The sequence below is a fragment of the Erpetoichthys calabaricus genome, chromosome 4 (assembly GCF_900747795.2).
Source record: "Erpetoichthys calabaricus chromosome 4, fErpCal1.3, whole genome shotgun sequence".
Lineage (NCBI taxonomy): Eukaryota > Metazoa > Chordata > Cladistia > Polypteriformes > Polypteridae > Erpetoichthys > Erpetoichthys calabaricus.
In genome coordinates this window covers 253,086,888-253,108,279 of record NC_041397.2, presented here as the reverse complement: position 1 = coordinate 253,108,279, position 21,392 = coordinate 253,086,888, and the positions used below count along the sequence as shown (strand labels likewise).

At 37.5% G+C, this 21,392-nt stretch overlaps 1 protein-coding gene across 3 annotated transcripts in view; it reads right to left on the bottom strand.

The window, feature by feature from the left end:
* The window catches only part of tsga10 (testis specific, 10), an 88,080-nt gene that overhangs the window by 26,962 nt on the left and 39,726 nt on the right, over nt 1-21,392 (bottom strand). For all 3 annotated transcript variants that reach the window (XM_051927154.1, XM_051927152.1, XM_051927153.1), the window contains exons 7-11: nt 19,862-20,013; nt 18,355-18,470; nt 11,509-11,663; nt 9,112-9,167; nt 3,993-4,161 (exon numbers count right to left, since the gene is read on the bottom strand). In XM_051927154.1, the coding sequence (XP_051783114.1) occupies nt 3,993-4,161; nt 9,112-9,167; nt 11,509-11,663; nt 18,355-18,470; nt 19,862-20,013 (648 nt within the window). The remainder of the gene's footprint in view (nt 1-3,992; nt 4,162-9,111; nt 9,168-11,508; nt 11,664-18,354; nt 18,471-19,861; nt 20,014-21,392) is intronic.

Genomic DNA, 21,392 nt, shown 5'->3' with positions numbered 1-21,392 from the left:
GTCCCTGAAGCTGTGCTAACATTATTATCATTGAAATTTTAATATATTACTACTTTCTTCCCACTACCTTGTCTCATTTTTCCAGTGTTCAGTGGATGGTGTATGTGTTTCCAGTGATGTCCTGGCATTTCTTGAAATAACAAATAGCTCTACATTAACAATGAATTGCAGCAAAATGAGAAAAGAAAATTAAGGTATCTTCTATTTATCTCTATTATTAGAAAAAGTAATTGCCATCCTTTCCTTTCTGGTTCTAAATACAATATCCAGAATATGATCAGCCATATTTGGACACAGCTAACACTCTGAGACAATTTTTTTTAATATATTTTCCTCCCCACTGACACCACCTTTCGATGACCAGTCTCTTATACCATGCCTACTACATCAACAACTCCTATCATGTCAACTTAAATGGCCAATAATGAGGCCATCGCTGAACATCAGTATGGACTGTCCATAACTGAAGACAAAGTAAGGAGACAACTGAAGAAGCTACACACAGCAAAAGCTACAGGGCCAGATGGAGTCTGTCCTCAAATTCTTATAGTCTGTGCTGACCTGAGCAACTCTGTGGTGTCTTCTCTCATCTGTTCAGTCTGTCCCTAAGGCTCCAAAATATGCCACTGTTGTGGAAAACATTATGCACATGAGCACAGGTCAGTGGCACTTTGGTCTTACATCATGAAGACCTTTGAGAGGCTGGTTCTGGACTGTATGATTCCTCTTGTGGTAGACCACCTGAACCCACTGCAGTGGACAATACAATTATCTATCTGCTCCACAAGGCTTTATTCTCTCCTGGGCAAAGCTGGCAGTACTGCAAGCATTATGTTTCTTCAGTGCTTCAATACCATCCAACCATTTCTATTAAGTGATATCCTCAGAGATATGCAGGTGGTAAAGCCTATGGTGTCCTGAATAAGAGACCATCTGTCGGGCAGACCGCAGTTTGTGATGGTCAAGGACTGTGTTTCTGATATGGATGTGAGCAACACTACAGCAGAAAAAGGAACACTCTTGTCTTCTTTTCTCTTCATTTTGTACACTATAAATATAACATTAGGTCATGTCACTTGTAGAAATTCTCAGATGATTCTGCACTTACGGGGTGTATTGATAATGGCTATGAGACACAGTATAGGAGTCAAATGGTCTGGAGCTGATTATTGACTTTTACTGCACCAAACAGCCTCTATGCCTGGTCACTATTTAGGGAGTGGATGTTGAGGTGGTGCACTTCCAACAGTACTTGGGCGGGGGGGTCCACATCAATGAAAAGTTGGACTAGCTTCAGAACTAAGAGAAAATATATGAGACAGGACAAAGCAGGCTCTTTTTCCTTAGGATACTACATTCTTTTAATTTGGGAAGTGACATCCTTCACATCTTCTACAACTCTGTGATGGCCATACAATTTTCTACACTGTGTGCCGGGCTGGTTACATCACTTCAAGAGAGTCCCAACAAATCAACAAGCTAATTAAAAGGGCAGACTCAGTTATGGGATGCACTCTAGACTCCCTGGAGGCATTAGTGAAGGAGAAAATTAAATACAAAACTGAGTGCCATTATGAACAATGCTGCACATCTTATTCATGACACAATAACATTGAGTACTTTAAGCAGAAGTGTGTCGAGACGCTACTGGGACTACTTTATACCAACAGCAATACATCTGTATAATGACTCGGGCAGAGTTTGAAAGCAAAGTCAGAAGTTTTCTTTTTAAATTTCTTCCTTTATAGTCATTCTGGTGTTTGTGTGTGTGTATGTATTTATTTACTTATTTACAGAGCTCCCGTAAAAAGCAAAATTTTCCCCTGGGGACAAATAAAGTTCTTTCTATATCTATTTTTATTATCATGGACAATATGTATGTATTTTTATTACATTATTTCAATAAGCTTTTCTGTACATGAAGAAGGGCTCCTATCAGGGATGTTCTGTCTAAATTTCATGACAGTTTGAACTTTTGTCTTGGAGAAACATCACAACTCTTTGTTGAAAATATTGAAAATTTACAGTAATATATGGTTAAGTACAGAATAATTTGTTTCCTTTGAGCATTACTGAATTTGTGTGTTTTTATAACATTTTAATATTTTATAAAAGGAACCTGAATGAACAGGTAACATCTAATTACTGTATGGTATAGTACCTGAACATTCTACACAGAATGATTTTAGTGACCAGTGGTAGCATAATGAAACATACAGGAAATGGCAACTATTTTGAATGTCTAAATATTGTAATGTTCTTAAATTTGTTATTTACATACATTTGTTGATAAAAAAGGCTATGTAAAGATGATCTGGAAATACCAGAAGCATAACTAATAAGTGGCCCACAAATTAAATTGTGCTTCTTTAAGGATATAGTATTACGCCCGAGTGTGAGTGCTGTTTCATACCATGAAGGAAAACAAAGTTACCCTATGCTCAGAGCGTGTTTGTTGGTATGGATGCAGCTATTTTGAGGATTGTTTCTACAGTACTGTGAAGTGATAGACAAGATTGTAAACAGAAATTTAAAAACTTCTGGAATATGTGTTATATTACTTAGTGTTCTTGGTTACTGATCTTGTACTATGAATTTTAACATTTCCAAAATTTAGTTTAATGATTTGGCCTCAGTCAACTTTAAGATCTGATTTCACACAAATAAACTTTGGCCTCTATTTCAACAGTGTCTCATCTGCTGGTCTCATTCAAAAACCTGACATAAATGTGTCCCCCTTGGCCAAAGACCTCAACACATGGAGCATATTCCAAGAGTAACTGGCGCATTTTTACACAATAGCTGTAGGATTGCTGTAACTGAATTCATAGGATGTACTTGGGTTTCATTTTCAAGGTTCTATGTGTGAAAGTGAGGTACACTGTAATGGTACTAATTGATTATAAAGCAAAAAAATAATATGACTCTTAACTTCTGTTTGTATATAATATATATAATATTTGTACACATATTTGTATGTATGTATATTTTACATGAAATTTTTAAATATTTGTGTGTGCTATAAATCAGTCTCCTCAATATTTTGGGTGGGTGCTGAATGTGAAATTCTCTTCTTTGGATTATTTTAAAAGCATAATCTTATATTTGCTAAAATAATCTTAGTTGTTTGATTGAGCTGTATTCTGTTCTAAGATTTTGTTGTCAAATAAAGGAGGGTTGACTTTAAATTTAATTAAGAACACATATGGAAGTCTACAAAAAAAGCAGTGTATATACAAGTATATAGCTGTGCACTATTTTTTTTTTATTTTACCCAAGGCTACACTGTTAATCCTACCAAATAAAATTTTTCCTCAGTTTAAACTAAGACTAGCTGTAAATTAGTTGAATTTGGGACTGATCTTGTTCCGCTGGTCACAAATAATTTCCTCTTATTACTGGACTACGTAGTCTGGTATTGATCTACTGGTAGTACGGTACTATCTCAGGTGCACTGCAACTGACCCACTGGCTGCATGTTTGTTTTTGGATTCATGGCGGCCGATGATGATCTTGAACTCTTTTTTGTGTGTGGTTTAATGGCATTGGAACATTTTGCCATGGGAGAACTCCATAGGTAGACTTGCGCATGTAAACTGTTTTAAGAAACCAGGTTTCTGCCTTAAACATGTTACTCCCCTTATCCTAGTTTTGTGTGTGCATGTAAAACACACTATCAGTCTTTCCATGTGAAATCTGAATTAACCCATGGAAGTTTGTATAGATCTTTCAAGTTTTAATTATGTTCATTGCCCCCAGTTTTCCTGCAATTAATGCAACTATTATAACAGCTTGGTGAATATTCCAATTGATTGATTCAAAACTTAATCTGAGCACAGCCTGCTCATAAGCCTATAGCTATTTTAGAAATGAGAGCTGTTTCTTTAGTGTTTGTGACCAACAGCAAAAAATATGAACAATTTAAAATATCAAAAATGCACAAATCTGCAGAGTACAGCTTCACTTTGCTAGACTAGCAGAAGCCTATATACCTGATTTTCTACTTTGGCCTTTGTAAGCTCTTCTCTGCACTGGAAGCTTTCCTTAGCAGCTGCCTCTCTGGCTCTGCCAATCCTTGCAAGTTCTTCATTGACAGAATCAAGTTGCCGGCGTAATGAGTTAATCTCCCGCTCTTGGTTGTTAATGGTGTCTTTTAGATTCCTGTTTTTATCACAAATGACAATAAAAGGGGTGTGAAAATGAGACATGTGCGTCATGGCAATAAAAAAAAACAATATACTATCAAGTAAAGGAATCCATGTTATCTGATACTGTTTATGCAAAGTTCAAATAAACCCTCTGTGAAAGTCACTCATAGGTTTATAAATCAAACACTCTTGAAGTGCAAACAGTTCACACCTGTATTTGTTCTATACACTCGTAATTAACCAGGAGTTCACAGCAAAGGATGGCAAATAAAGAGCAGAAAGCTACACATTTTTTTAAAACTCCTCCATCCTTGATTTCATTAAGATGCATACATCATGTTATTTCAAAATTTTAAAAGCATTTGTATCAGCTGAGAATGGATGAGTGTTTGGTAAGATGTTGCTGGGCCAAGTGCATCACTAGTCTAGCACAGTGAAGTTGTAACCCAACTCCAGCCTCTACAAAAAGAAATTCAGCTAGAAAGAGAATGCAACACAAGCAACACAAAGACTCATTCCAGTATGGGATGGCAGGGGTACACTGTTTGTGCTGAGAGCTTTTGAAGAACAATATGCAGGAGCTCCTTAATAAAGAAGTGAGCCTTGCAGCCTGGGACACTAAAGACTGGGTGACCCAGAAAATGCTATTCATCTTGGACTATATGCTAATACACAGAGTGAAGCCAGGGACAAAAAGGAAGAGGCCGTAATACCTCCTAAATGACATGTGGCTGTATCTGGTAACTAACTGGGAAAGCTGGAAACAGGCTAGATAATTCACGGCAAGATTTGTATGAAGCAACTAGGGGACAGAAAACATTTTTTTCTTCACATAATTAGACATCTTAAAGTCTTCCTTTGAGACCTGGGTCTTTTATGGCAACTTGTGAAGGCTCAAATGTGAAGGAACACACGGAGGGTTACTGTTCAGTTACCAGAGGTTACAAAACTAGGTAGCCTCTAACCCTAGAATTGGCCCCGGAATGTGATTTAAACCCGCTTCATGCCTAAAGCACCCTTGAGCTGAACTAGTGTGTGAAAGTGGGGCAGGGGTCTTATAAAGAAGGAAACAAGATGAAATGAGAAGGCAGCATTTGGGTGTGCTACTGTGGCGAGCAAGGAGACAAACTACCCCACAACATGGTCTGCCTATGGAGGAAACCGAATGAGGCTGTAGGATTGGTTCTTCATCTTATTTTTACAAGAAATGTATTTTGCCCTGTAGTTCGTCTTTGGTTAATACAAGAACATTTTTTTATTTCCATTTTGGTTTCCTATGTGTTATTGAAGGTGTGGAAAACTGCCATGAGGGACCCATTCCCACCACATTCCTAAAATATGTAAAATAATTTTAATCTGTAAGATTGTTATGGGTAAAAAATTACCAATCTGATAATTGCATTTAAAAAGCAGTATTCTTTTTGGGCTCAGTCTTTCAAACACAAAAATCTTTTATCTCTAAATCTGCCCTCAATGTCATATGCTAAGGCCAGACAAAGAAATCAGGAATGATGGCAGGACAGGAATGACTTTGACAATATGTAGCAATATATGTGCTAGTAGAAAAAATAAATGCAACACTCGTCAATAGACTGAAATTTCAACTATGAAACAGCAAACAAAAGAGAATAATAGAAAAACAATGACTATGAACATTACTTATAATCCCCTGTAAGTCCTTTAGTATATGTTGTGAACACCTTTTTAAGCTGCCATTGCTAAAGCTATCTTATGCATAGAGTGAACGAGCCTCTAGTATCTATCTATCTATCTATCTATCTAACTATCTATCTATCTATCTATCTATCTATCTATCTATCTATCTATCTATCTATCTATCTATCTAAATCTATACTGTAGTTGCAGGCAGAGGGGTTACATCTCCAGATAATGCATAGGGTTAAAGTCAGGAGAAATTAGCACCTGCACAACAGCATCGACCACAGCTGCTGTATATAGCCTGGTATGGTACTGCTGTAAAGTCAGATTTTGTAGGAGGTGTGAGGACATCTGACAGGTCACCTTGCTCTAAGAAAAGCAGCATGGAGTCTTTTTTTCACTGTCCTGTCATTGAGCAGGCATTGTGTTTGCTGGCGGTGTCAGCAGCTGTTCTGCTCTTGCATACTCACTTGATGGGCAGTGCGAGTCATTAATGGAAAGCACAGAAAACTGACTGATTGTGGGCTTTGTCTTGCTGTGGCCTAAGTTTTGTATTAAGGGTTTTTAAAAGGCATTGTTCCACTGACTGTTCCACTTGGACCTTATTGGATAAAAGTGCACCAAATTAGGTTTTGTGTATTTGTCAAGTGGCAATACAGTATCTCACTGCAGAAGCTGCATTGCTACCAATACTTGGGGTCCACATCAATGATAGGCTGGACTGGTCTTGCAACACAGAGGATTTATATAGTAAAGGGAAGAGCAAACTTGTTTCTTTAAGAGACCATTTTCCTGTATTGTGCATAGTGACATCCTACACATATTCACCAACTCTTTAATGGCTAGTGCGATTTTCTGTGTGCTGTGGTGTGCTGGATGGTAACATCACTTCAGGCCCACAGAATCAACAAGCTAATTAAGAAGGCAGGCTCAGTTATGAGACGCACTGTCAAACATGTGGAAGTTGTAGCAGAGGAGAGGATGAAAACAAAACTGAGTACCTGAACAATGCTGTACATCCTCTCTGTGACACATTAACACTGAGGACTTTCAGCCCAAGAATTACTTATCAGAAATGTGTGAAGAAACACTACAGGGGCTACTTCAGACCATCAGCAATATGCCTGCATAATGTCTCACTGCAACTATAACTGCCAAGTCACATGTTTTCTTTCTTTTTAGTCATTCTGGTGTATATGTGATAGGGGTTTCTTGTGACATTTTGCCATGGGGACAAAAAAGTTCTATCTAACTACTGTCCAATTTGCATGAAACCAGCATACCAACCAGGTGATGAACAAATAAGAAATTTATTCAACACCAGAGGAAAGGAACAATTTATTGGTCCACAAAAGGGTAAACATGGTGATAATTAATGTCAAATAAAAATCAAATGGCACCATCTAACTGCTCTTCTAGGAAGGCCATAAAGACTGCATGACAAATGATGGGATCTATTTTATGTAAATATTAACAATGAAACATGCATCTAATGTAAAAGCTATCATAAGTGATGATGCCTATGGCATTGTTTTGACATATAAACATGTGAATCCAGTAGCTGCCCAGCTCCCAGAATGAGGCATGATTCATCATTAAAGATAACCCTGCTTCAGTTTATGGCACCCTGAGCCTAACACTCACCCAAATACAGTTATCAAAATTCATAGGTCAAATGCAGACATTGTAATGGATGCTTTGAATTAATTCACACCTATGACTATAATACATTCCACCAATCCCTCCAAGCAGATGTCATTTCATGACTTCCAAATCTGTCCTTGACAGGCATTAGAATGTTCATCCAATCATCAGTGGCAGCATCATTCTAGCATTGTGTCCACTATATCCATATGATTTCGACCCTTCCTGAAGGTTTTTGATCCAGTCATTGTAGGTGGGCTGTAGTGGCAGTTTAAACATTGAAAGTATGTCAAACCTGCCATTAAGCCCTCTAGTGGTGGTCAAGAATATAACAAACGTGTACACTACCGAATTCCTTGCAGATCTAGGTATGATTTTCTTCAATAGATAGATAGATAGATAGATAGATAGATACTTTATTAATCCCGATAGTGATTCTCATGCAAATTGGACCATTGCTAATAGGTGCAACTCTTATTTCTGTTCATAAAGTATATAAACTATACCTGGAGTTTTATTAATTTTGTAGCAGCCACTATACAGAGATGCTACAAACCTAATATGATACCATCATGATGTTAACTGATGGTCCTATATTTTTTTTACAGCTGATGAAAATCAGAAGAATATTTTTAAATAAACTATACAGTGGAACCTCGGTTTGCGAGCATAATTCGTTCCGGAAACATGCTCGTAGTCCAAAGCACTCGTATATCAAAGTGAATTTCCCCATAAGAAATAATGGAAACTCAGATGATTTGTTCCACAACCCAAAACTATTCATATAGAAATGATTAATACAAAATATAAAGTAAAAATACATAAAACAAATTAACCTGCACTTTACCTTTGAAAAGAATCATGGCTGGTGTGAGTGAGTTTCTAAACTCTTATGGGATTGCACCCAACGGGACGACACGCGGAAGAGCGTCCCAAAGCAATCGCAGTCTCCCAGCGCTGTAGCAATTCGCAGTAAAAGTGAATCCGAAAAGATCGCGGACATGCTATAAGCGCCTGCCGTCGATGGGTGATACAAGGAACATTATAAATGCACAGGGCCCTGCCTGACTGCTGTGTCTGTTTCAAGCTGAATAAAGCTGGTGTTGCTGAAGTACTGAGACTCAGCTTTGTGTTTTAGTGTGCAAGACGGGGACTCGCACGTTACAGCACACACACACGCGCGTGCGAGCACACACACACACACGAGCGCGTGCACACACACACACACATACACACACACACACACAGTGACAATGCTAATGCTGCAGTAAACAGGATACGCTCGTATGGATGTTTACTATAAGTGAAGCACACCGACTCAGACGGAGAATAGGAGACGATTGCCCACAATCCCGTAGCGAGAGAGAGAAGAACCATCAGCTCAGTTGTGATCACATGACACTCAGCAGACAAAGAGTATACATACTGCTCGTACTGCAAGACCTCGCTCGTTTATCAAGTCAAAATTTATTAAAAATTTTTGCTCGTCTTGCAAAACACACGTAAACCAAGTTACTCACAAACCGAGGTTCCACTGTATATGTAATGCAAAATATTTGTCATTTTTCAACCTCCTTCCTTATTCAGCATTGTCCACCAACTACAAACTACGTTTAGCCTACATGTTAGGAAATGTATTTAGAATTTGATTTTAACTTACTGTGAAGCAGATTCCATGGCTCCAATTGTTTCATTTAAACTCTTTACATTTATATCCTTATTAAAAAAAACAAAAAAACAAACATGAAATATTTTATAACCATGTATTTTAACACAGATCCAAAAATCAGATTCCAAAATTACTATAAGACAAAGTTTTTAGATTGGTCATGGCATTTTGCATTTTATGTAGGGCACTATCTATTCACTCTTTAATTAATTTTTCTTCCTTTAATGTTACCAAATGTTGGCATAGCACAACAAACCATTGCTAGATCAAAAATGCAAAGCAATCAGGAATTACTATGCATATTTATAATGAAATAATACATGTTTCCACTCATTTACTAATCTGCTTTATTAGCTAGCTAGATCCTATCTAAGCAGCACCTGGCACTACGCAGGAGCCACCCCAGGAAAGGACACTAGTTCATCACACGGCCCCACTCAGACCATTCCCAAATACTGTGCCCACTATCCCCACCATGCTGCTCTGGTAACCAGTGAATACAGTATCAAGTATGCATAATTGATTCTATTATTGCTTTTCTTTGTCTACAACACACATTAGTCAACAAATTATTATTTTACACTGCATTTATGATCAGACAAATATTCATTAAGTGGTTTACATGTATGCTACAACTTATAGGAATCTATACTGTACCAGATAAAAAATACCTAATAGGTCTAAAAAGACTGCTAAATTCTATGAATAGTTAATTTGGAAATTTCACAAGTTACATCTGTATAAAATACAGTAGACTAATGTAAGGCAAATACAGGGCGAGTCAAAATTATGTTAACATTTGAATGGCGGAAACAATTTATTCACAAAACATTCTTCATATATGCAACATGATTTACAGGAAGGGCGGCACGGTGGCGCAGTGGTAGCACTGCTGCCTCGCAGTTAGGAGACCCGGGTTCGCTTCCCGGGTCCTTCCTGCGTGGAGTTTGCATGTTCTCCCCGTGTCTGCGTGGGTTTCCTCCAGGCGCTCCGGTTTCCTCCCACAGTCCAAAGACATGCAGGTTAGGTGGATTGGCGATTCTAAATTGGCCTTAGTGTGTGCTTGGTGTGTGGGTGTGTTTGTGTGTGTCCTGCGGTGGGTTGGCACTCTGCCCGGGATTGTTTCCTGCCTTGTGCCCTGTGTTGGCTGGGATTGGCTCCAGCAGACCCCCGTGACCCTGTGTTCGGATTCAGCGGGTTGGAAAATGGATGGATGGATGGATTTACAGGAATGTCTTGTGAAAACATAAAAAGATGTAATTGAACAAAATGTATGTGTGTACAGAAAATAGGACAGAATGATGAAACTTGTTTGTGTTTGGCGTGCGTGACAAAAAGCATGTATACTTTCTAGAAGTTTCTTTTGATGATGTGTGTGACAAGAAAATATACCTTTAGGGTAATGACTTTACAAAAATTGGAAAAGTACAATGAGTCAGGATGCTATTTTTTGCTTACGTGGTCAACGATCAGGAGATTAGAAAGGTATAAAAGAACAAGGACATCTGCGCTCGAGGCAGATGAAGCGCGGTGTCCTAGGACTGTGTTTCTCTGACATTTTACCCTTGCCTGGTATGTATTAATAAAAGGTTTTGACTAATTTTAATTTTCTTCTCTGTCTTCAGTCACAAAAAGTGTCCACAGTCTCAACCTGTTCGCCATCATGTTCAACACATGTACTATGTGGCACATAAATAGTCCACAAAAGTTGTATGTAAGTATATACACAGCAGTACCATTAGTGTTAATTTTGACTCACTCTGTATATCTAACGGGTAGGAACAGACAAAAAAATAGAAAGACGTTATAATAGATTAGACAGTTTATTGATTGGGTTGATTTCTTAGGCAAGAAAATTCTCAAAATGAGCCTAACACCACAGGAAAATAAAGCAAATAACTAAGAAAAACTATGAAATGAAAAGCACACTCAATGACTGGGTTATAACTTAATGTAAAGACACATTTTAATATTTAGGGAACAAGGTATGCATCTGGTGATGGCCAAGGGCATGGCCAGGTCTGTCCTGTGAGGTAATCATATGTTAAAATTAAAACAAAAAACACCACATTAACTGAAACACTACTTTAAAAATTTCTCAGAATAAAGGGTGTAGAACTTGAATAATGTGGATGATCCCATTTTCTTGTATTTTGTGCCACACGCTGCATGTTTGTAAGTACAGTATCACTTTTGAGAACCTTTCAGATGTGTGGAACTTGCTTTGTGAAACAGTGTAACATGGTATTTAGTATGAAAGCTACATCAGAAAAAAAATTCATATACTGTAGACAGATGTTAGATAAAAGACAGATTCATAAATTTAATGTATTCAGACATATTCAAACTTTTTGTATGTTTAAAAAGAAACAAGATAGGCACTGAAACCTTATCTGTTATGACGTCTTCAAGAAAAGAGATCTTCTCAGTCTTCTCATCCACTACAGACTGTAAGGTATCCTTGTCTACATTCAGCCTGTTCACAGTGGCCTGAAGAGAGAGGATATCCTCACGAAGATTTATAGCTTGTCTTGCGAGTTCATCTTAAACACAAATAGAAAAAGATACAAGGGTTTGCTTTTTGGGTTGGATACTCCAAATACACTCGGTTACAATCTCTTACATTAAAAAAGATAAAATTAACTTAAGGTACCACATTGGTCCTGATACAGGTAATTTTTTTATACTCTTAAGATAATTCTGGCAAAGTAGTTTAGACTATTTCTTTTAAATTCATTGATTAATTAAAATTTCTGGCAACCCTCTGAAGGCAAATATGATGTTGCTAGTTTATCTAATTTTATTTCTCTTCCTTCTAGTTATTTTATTCTGTGGTCTAAAAACCCTAGTATATTAACTTTTCTTACAGTTATTGTATACAATTTTATATTTTTATTGTCTTTATTAATTATATTTTGAAACTTAATAAAGCAGACACAGGCTATGGAGATGTTCCTATGACATTGTTCAAACAAATGTAAATTCAATCTATTCACATTGGACCATTAAAATTTTTCTACATATAATTTTAGAATGAATCATTAGAAATGCATCATCAACGCAAATTAATAAAGACAGCCAAACATGTTAGTTGCCATACATGCACAATTTGTCTCTGCTAAAGATACATCTTCAAATAAATATTAATAGTAATATTACTTTGTCACTTTTATCCAGGCAGTAACGGATGAAACACATTATTTGTAACTTGAAAAGCAGATTTATTTGCTTGCAGCTACAAGAAAATTATACAAGACCGAAACCTTCTATCCTACAAAGTTATTTGGACATTACTTTGTCTCAGTTTTGAGCCAATCGAAATACAGTCCATTCCGCTTAACTGGAACACATTAGGACTAGGACATTTTGGCCTAATTAAGCAGCTGCCCCAATTAAGCGAATTCCAAATAAAATTAAACAATAAATAATTTTTCTTTAATATTTTAATAAATTATTGAACAGATATATAAATTACTAGAAAATAATAGAATTTGTTATTTTTTCTTCACAGTTTATAAAATAAAATATGTAGGTACATATTTTAATAAATTACTGAACCAACAAAATACAGTATAAATAAGAAAATATAAACTGTGAAGAAAAAAATAATAAATTCTAAAGTAAAATAACTAGGCATGTACATAAAATTTAATTCTGCAAAAATGCATCAAGTGTAGTCTGTCTTTTTTTTTTTTTTTTGCAAGTTTGCACTTCTACAAAATCAGCACAGATATTCAGTGCGGATATAAGGCTCCCTTCATTGCCTTCCTGCATAAAATAACGCTGTAACGTGACTATACATTTTTTTGCCTTCCGGATAGTCACAGGCAGAGGTGAATCATCATCATCATTTTCTTCGTCAAATTTTTGGTGTTTCGATTTAATGACTTCAACAGTTGCATTCTCATAGTCTTCATTTTCATCGTAACATGGTAAATTGTCATCTATTGTAGAAACTTGTAATATGTCCTCATTTTCCTCAATGCTCAAAATTTTGGGAATCTCCAAAGGTTTTAAGCCGCAAACAGCAAAGCAGTTCTGTATGGACCTGGTTTTTATAGCGTGCCAACTGTCAGCAACAAACTGTATTGCTTGCTAAAGGGAAATTTTTGCACTAATCTCTCTAGCTGTAGAGGAACTTGTTAATAGGTTTTCATCAATGGATTGTAGTATGTAATTAACCAATTTTCCTCGATACAACGTCTTTAATTTTTCTATTACCCCCATGTCCATAGGGTGCACTAACGATGTGGTATTAGAAGGAAGAAATTCCAGCTTTATATTTTTTAGATTACTAGGGGGCTTCGCCCCCTGCTCGCTTTGCTCGCCAACCCCCGTGTTTGGTTTTCCGGATACACACTTTTAGATTTTTTTTTTCTTTGAATTGTTGCTATTTCATTAGTTTCACTTTTATTTCAGAACTTCTGTAAAAACAATATATGGAATCTTTCAAGTCCCAATATGCTGAATCTTTTAAATGAGGTCAGTGAGACATATGTTTAATGACTTTGTACCATAATTCAGGATAGGTTTCTCTGTTTGGAATTTCAGCACAGACAAAGTGATCGACATCATCAGCAGTTATTTTTTTTTGCAAAGTAACCAATAAATGCATGTGAGGCAAAACACGTTTTTGAAATTCTCTGACTTAAACTTCAAAGCCTTACAATATTTACATACTTCTTACATATCACCTGTGTCCATATATTCGATCTCTATTTGCCTTTTAGTTATTTCTCCAAGTAATAATTTCTCTTTTTTTGCGCTAATGCAATGTTTACTTTCTTTTTTTGACACTGTCGTTTTTCTTCTGCTTTCATATTCTGTATCTTGCTCTGTATGTGTTTCGCACCTACGTTTTTTTTTTTTTTTGAGTCTTTGAATTCCAGTTTTCATATCACTAACCTGCTCTGCATGTGTTTGGCCCCTTTGTTTTGTAACCAATTTATGACGTTTTACTTTGTTTTCTACTCTTTTATTTCTTGCTTTGTCCTGCGTTTTTTTCCCCAATGACACCTGGTCTGTGGTGATTATTTTTCCTTTTTCGAGTAATAATCTCCGTTTGTTTGCACTACTGCGATCTTTACTTTCTTTTTTTATACTTTCTAATTTTCCTATTTTCATATTCTTTAACTTTCTCCACATTTGTATCGTGCATACGTTTTTTTTTTTTTGGAGCCTTTCAAATTCCACTGCTTTCATAAACTGCTCTGCATGTGTATAGCACCAACGTTTGTGAATGTGTTTATGAAGTTCTACTTTGTCTTTTACTCTTTTTAATTCTGAGCCCGATCGGACATGCTTTGTTTCAATTCCACTTGTTACGGACTGATAATTACTTTCCTTATTTTCTGAATTTGCACCTAGATTATTTTTTCTTTTTTGTTCTTTTTTCTCCCCAACACTTTTGAGTCTCTTTTCTCCGCGCTGCTTTCTTCTTCACTTAGTCGACGTTTTATTTATAACGCATTGTCCTTATATGCTTTGTATGCGCTGAGACCCTGGATCTGTGTGTGCTCAAATCCTTCACAAGACTGAATGTTGTGCTGCCCCATTGTCTTATTTGATATTGATTGCAAGTAGGGCATGTCTTGAAAGAATCTCATGTTCTACGTCATCGTGAGACGGTCCTGGGTCAATCTCTTGGCGCAATGTCTCATGCTTAAGGTCCTCCCGGGTTTTTTTATTGTCTTCCGTGATCTTAACGTAAAGATCACGTCTCGACACCCTATACTGTTACTCTCCAGGATTTTTTTTTATAACAGAGAGATCTAAATGAGGGTGTGTCACACAATTGTCAAGAAGCAACAAAATTTTAAGTTGTAATTCTATGTCCCAACTCGTAATCCAATTCCGAAAAATTTCTGAAGTCATCCATGCATATTTGTTGGCATGGTACTCCACTGGTAAACCCTCCATTCTTAACCCCTTAAGGCTTAGCACTTTTTGATATGATTAGTAGCTTTCGTTTGTCAGTACCTGACGTATTTGCACAGCATAACACAGTAATGCGGTCCATTGCCCCTTTATACCCAGACAGTGTAATGTGCTTATAACAAAGGGAACCGTCTGGCATAGCAGGATAATAGAGGCCGGTTTCATCAGCATTGTAAATGTCAGGCCACAGGTCCGCCACGCCCTCGCCCCTCTGCAGCTTGCATACCAGGAGAAGGTGGGAGCGGAGGATGCCATCATCTACATGCTACACCGATCCCTCTCCCACTTGGACAGAGGCAGTGGTGCTGTAAGAATTATGTTTCTGGACTTCTCTAGTGCCTTCAGCACCATCCAACCTCTGCTCTTTAGGGACAAGCTGACAGAGATGGGAGTAGATTCATACTTGGTGGCATGGATCGTGGACTATTTTAAAGACAGACCTCAGTATGTGCGACTCGGGAACTGCAGGTCTGACATTGTGGTCAGCAACACAGGAGCGCCACAGGGGACTGTACTTTCTCCGGTCCTGTTCAGCCTATATACATCGGACTTCCAGTACAACTCGGGAGTCCTGCCACGTGCAAAAGTTCACTGACGACACTGCTATCGTGGGCTGCATCAGGAGTGGGCAGGAGGAGGAGTATAGGAACCTAATCAAGGACTTTGTTAAATGGTGTGACTCAAACCACCTACACCTGAACACCAGCAAAACCAAGGAGCTGGTGGTGGATTTTAGGAGGACCAGGCCCCTCATGGACCCCGTGATCATCAGAGGTGACTGTGTGCAGAGGGTGCAGATCTATAAATACCTGGGAGTGCAGCTGGATGATAAATTGGACTGGACTGCCAATACTGATGCTCTGTGTAAGAAAGGACAGAGCCGACTATACCTCCTTAGAAGGCTGGCGTCCTTCAACATCTGCAATAAGATGCTGCAGATGTTCTATCAGACGGTTGTGGCGAGCACCCTCTTCTACGCGGTTGTGTGCTGAGGAGCTTGACATCCGTGGCAGAGCGACGGGCACTGAGCAGGCTCCTGTCAATCATGAAGAATCTACTGCATCAACTGAACAGTATCATCTCCAGACAGAGGAGCAGCTTCAGCGACAGACTGCTGTCACTGTCCTGCTCCACTGACAGACTGAGGAGATCGTTCCTCCCCCACACTATGCGACTCTTCAATTCCACCCGGAGGGGTAAACGTTAACATTATACAAAGTTATTGTCTGTCTGAATACCTGCATTGTTATCACTCTTTAATTTAATATTGTTTCTTTAGCAGTATGCTGCTGCTGGAGTATGTGAATTTCCTCTTGGGATTAATAAAGTATCAAATTCTCTAAAAAAGTAGGAATTTTCATATTTTTCCATTGTTCAACGCTTACATTATCTGCACTGCCCTTTTCACCGTGCACTTTTTAAAATTTGATATTGTGTCTTGCTTTCCATCAAGACAACCAAACATCAATTGCTTTAAAATCATCGTGACCCCGTTTTTTAGCGAACTCCTCTGACTTTGCCTTCAGCACTGGGCCACTGATATTCACGCCTCGCCCACTAACTACTGTATAGAAAACCATTGATCTAGAGCTTCTTCGACTTCTGGATCCTTTCCATCACGTTTTCTTTTGGATGTTCCTGTTCGTCCTTTCTGTAATGCCCATTCCTCACGCAGTTGATTTTCTTGTTGTAAGAGACGTGCTATGGTAGATTTTGGTACACCAGTTATCTCAGCGAGCCTATGACGGCTTGTATTAAATGGCTGGTGTGGCGGACAGCCGGGTCCCATGCCTGGCAGGGACGCCCCTGCTACTTATGTTCCGGGGGAGCAGCCATGGACAGCTCAGTACCTCCCCCGGGTCGCTTGGTGGCAGCCTCCCTGGCCAACGGTGATTCCCCAACCTCCCGCAGGGCTCCATGGACGAATCTTCAGCCCCACTCGGAAGTAAAACTGAATACGGTACGGTAGTGGTGACGGTAAGACTATTAAACAGACACGTGCTACTCCACTCTAAGGTTGTACTAGCCAAACTTACTCGTGCTTCTTCGACAGGCAATGAAAGATGACTGACTGGCAGCATGCATCTGCTACTGTCTCAATTAAGAGTTTAAATTATGTATTAGTTCCTTGAGATTTGGCCCAAATAAGCGGCTGCCCCAATTAACCAATTGCCCAATTAAGCAGAATCGACTGCATTGTTATGTAAAGACAGCATTACACACATACAAAGAGCAGCATTGACACACCCCTTTAAGTTTTACTTACTTATTTGACTGACGGCTTTATGTAAGGCGACTTACAATATTTGATTTCATTTCTTTTTTTGTTTTGTTCAATTGGAGCACAGACAGGATGAAGTGACTTGATCATTGTCATACAATGACACAACCTCAGGGATTGAAGTCCAAAGCCTTAACCATTACACCCTGATGCTTGGTGTTTGTCCACTCCATTCCAAAATAAGCTCAGTGGCATTCTAGATGTTACCCCAGATGTAATATGCACATGGTCAATAATTTACAAATAATGTATGACGGTGTTAAGTTGTAACTGAAACAACACATCATAAACAGGCTGCATTCTGTACTAAATAAAAAGGCTGTCACTGCAGTCAATTAATTTATGCAGTTTTTCACAATTATAAATAATCACAAAGAATAAGAGACCAATACATTTACAGGTTATTGTTCTGCCTTTGTGAAAGGGCAGGAAATCACTTAACTGGAAACTTTTGCTATTAAAAGAATATAGTTCCATCTTTTGATTTTATTTACTTTAATATATTTTTTTAATAAATAAAGAATACAATAAAATAAAAAAAATTGAATGTGTTATGCTGTGTATATTGAAAATTGTTTACATTTCTTTAATTTTGCTAGAAATACTTTCACTTCCACTTTTTGGTTAGCACCTTTATATAAAGAACATACATTTTATATCCAACTTTCAGTTGATCAAAAGAAAAACTAACTTTCTTATGGATTGCTTGCCTCTGTGCTTTTGTTATCAAAGTTGTTGCATTTTAATATCCCCAATAACCAACTTTTACTTTATTTGGATAACAAAGAATTAAATCACAAATTAATCAATAGTACAATTAACAATCTCTCTTAGAGCAATATTTTAAGAAACACAGTGTTTAAAAATTACTGTGCACCATGCAGGAAATGCTTAATATCTTAAAATAAGATTTAACCTCTAAAGAAAGTTGTATGTTGTGAAGTCAAACCTATTAGTCTCACTAAAGTTAGTCTGTATAGTTTCATGATCTGAAAATTGAGTAACATTAGCCATACCATTCTTTTCATCCAATTGCTTAAGTTTCTCTTGAGAACCCTGCAGTTCAGCAATTTTTTGTGAAAGGTGCCGCTGGGTGTCACTGAGGGTATCTTCCACATGATTTGTTGCTGTCCTGGTGAGAGAGGCCATACAAAAAGGCATATCAGTTCAGCTTTGTAGAGGGAATCTGATTACAGAGACAGAGCATTCTCAAATAATTTTTTAGGTTAGTTTATTGTTAAAACTTTATTAATACCTTTGAGTATATGGAACTACCACACCAAGACATAGTAACCTTTCATTTTTTGGCTTACCCAAAAACTAGTATAAATCAATTCAACATTGATTTTTTTGTATTTATACAATGCCACAAAATACCTCAAAGAGAAAGTGAAATGTTTTCTAAAAATAGAACAATTAAATACACATGCCTCTTAATATAAAAAACTTAATTAACTTCAGTTTGGCACGTTACCTTCCATATTACTAGGTAGGTTAAATGAATGGTGTTCTCTTGTATTGACTCAATCATTTCACCACTGACTTCAGTTATTTTTGTGGATCTCAAAGTAAAGAATAAACTCTGTGAAGCAACGAGCTTTCAAGGTTTATATGTTCAGTATTTCTAAAGTTAATGAAACTATTTTCCTTATTGTGGAACTGATTAAATTTGTAGTTAAGTAAAGCAATATTTCTTTGTTGGTTTAATGACCATTTCCCAGTTATTTAAAAAAAAAAAAAAATATGCAGCCAATGGGGCAGCAGAAGATAAGTGAGACAGAACCTCTAAAACCATGTGAATACACTCATTTTGAGGCTAAGAGTATTCATGAATATTAATTCATGTCTTGAGAGTCGCATCAAAAAATGTTTTTTACAAATATATAATTAATTTCTGTAAGACTCCACCATCTTCAAACCTCCCTGTTATTCTCTTTATCCATCTTTTCCCCAGGACATAGTTACTAGTAGGTAGCTTAAAGAATTCCAACATTGCAGTTGTACTCCAATACCAGTGGAAACTGAAAACCTAATTTTTTATTTTATTTTCAAGTATATTTGTACTGGATATATCTGAAAGGGCTGTGGACAGCAGCACCAAGATAAGAGTTGTAAACTGGGCAGAAATAAGAACTGTTTCATGAGGATGTTAAGGGGCAGGTGGCTCCACAGACACATGGGGATCCTGAGCCTCTTGAAAAAGACAGTACTGTACATGGCTGTTAAGTGAAAGCAGGTAGACACTTCCAGGGAAATCTGTAGCCAAGGTGCCCGTTCTTGGGCAACAAGACTAATGATGTAGTGAAAAAGTCAGTACGGGAGATGTGGCAGTGTATGGGCAAGTGAGTTCTAGCCAGGTGTCCCTGAAGCAACATTAGGCCAGCAGCTCATCTAGAAATGGCCCCAGCAGGAAATCTACTAACAAGCAATTTTTCTGAAGCATAATAATGACAGCAGTAGCAGCTTGTCTTGTAATTATTTATTAGTTCTTTGAAAAAATACTTAAGGTAATGTTGTATTTACCTCAGTGAATTGTAATTTGCTTTAGTCCTGTTCAATTCTTCCTCTGTGGTTGTTGCCTTCCGGGAAAAGATTTTGCTTTCCTCTTCAAGGGAAAAAATGAGTTCCTTCATTTTTCCTTGCTCAGCTTTATAATCCAAACGTTCTTTCTCAAGCTTCAAGGATAACAAAATATGAGATTATATCCAAAACTTGATATACACTGTTTTTTTCCATTCATTGTGGTATATAGCAAATAAAATTTAACATTTTATACACCATCTCTCTATTTTCATTTAAAATACTGTTGACTATACTGATACTGTGTTGAACGATGAAATTCATATTTTAGTTCAAATTCAAAGATTTTCAAAGAAGTGCCCCAATATCATAATGTAAGGGAACAGCTTAGAAGAAACATTAAAGGGGTCTAAGAATGTTGCTCAAAAATGCTTAGTCTCTAAATGCTACATATGCCCTCAACATCCCTAAAAGCACATTGGTCATAGGATATCTGTCCATTGCATGCTACACCTGCATACATAGCACAATATGTGGTCACATCATAGATGCATTTAAGGATGTTATTGTCTAGCACCATGAACCATAAGGGGAAACCAATCTAAGCGAAGTTAAAATTTTTTTTTTTTTTTTAAGTTCCCGAAAAAATCTGCAAAATTTAACAGTGATTCATATGGTAAACCCAATAATTTTACACAGGCTAGAGTGCCATTGTGATCACTAATCAAATTCTGTATATAGCAGAAGCATTCTCTCTTTCTGTACAATGTTCAAACACTCAAGTTGACTGTTTCATTTGGTTTGCTTTTATGAAAGACTCCTTTTTTGTTCAGAATGATGTTACAAGTGCAGTGGACTGTAAACAAATTGCAAGTACAACCTGCTATTTGGGCTGATAATAGTATTAAGCAGAATTTGGAAATACTCACAATGGCAAATGACAAATATCATAGAAACTGTGCTGAGAAAAATAAAAAGTACAAATAAACAAGTAAAATGACAGTTGTCACCAAGTGACTCTTGGTAAACATATAAATATCCATTCCTTATAGTTGATGCAATTAATGTGCAAATGATACCTATTTTAAAAGTTTCTATAATTGTGAAAAAAAGCTGGAACCCGGCTATCAGTTTGGCCCTGGTTTGTGGTTTGGAGGAGCAGTGAGTGGTATTTGTGCAGATTTATGAGGTGTTAGGCCAGAATTATACTTCACGCGACGCAACGCATGCTGCAGCAGACGCTCCTGCTATGCAAGTGTTGAAGTGTTTATACTTGCGCGCGTACTTTACGTAAATCTGGAGGAATCCACCAGGTGGCAGTGCGAGATATTATCAACGGTGAGAACATGTTCAGCTTCTCTGTGTTGTGAATTGCCTAGAACATCCATTAAATTCCGATGACACCTTACCGCAATATCTCTGAAAAGGATGTTTATTGATTAAATCCAGGGATGTGTCCATTCCAGCAAGCATTGGGCACGAGTGAGAAACAATCCCTGGAAGATGCCTCGGCTCATCGCAAGGTGAATACAAG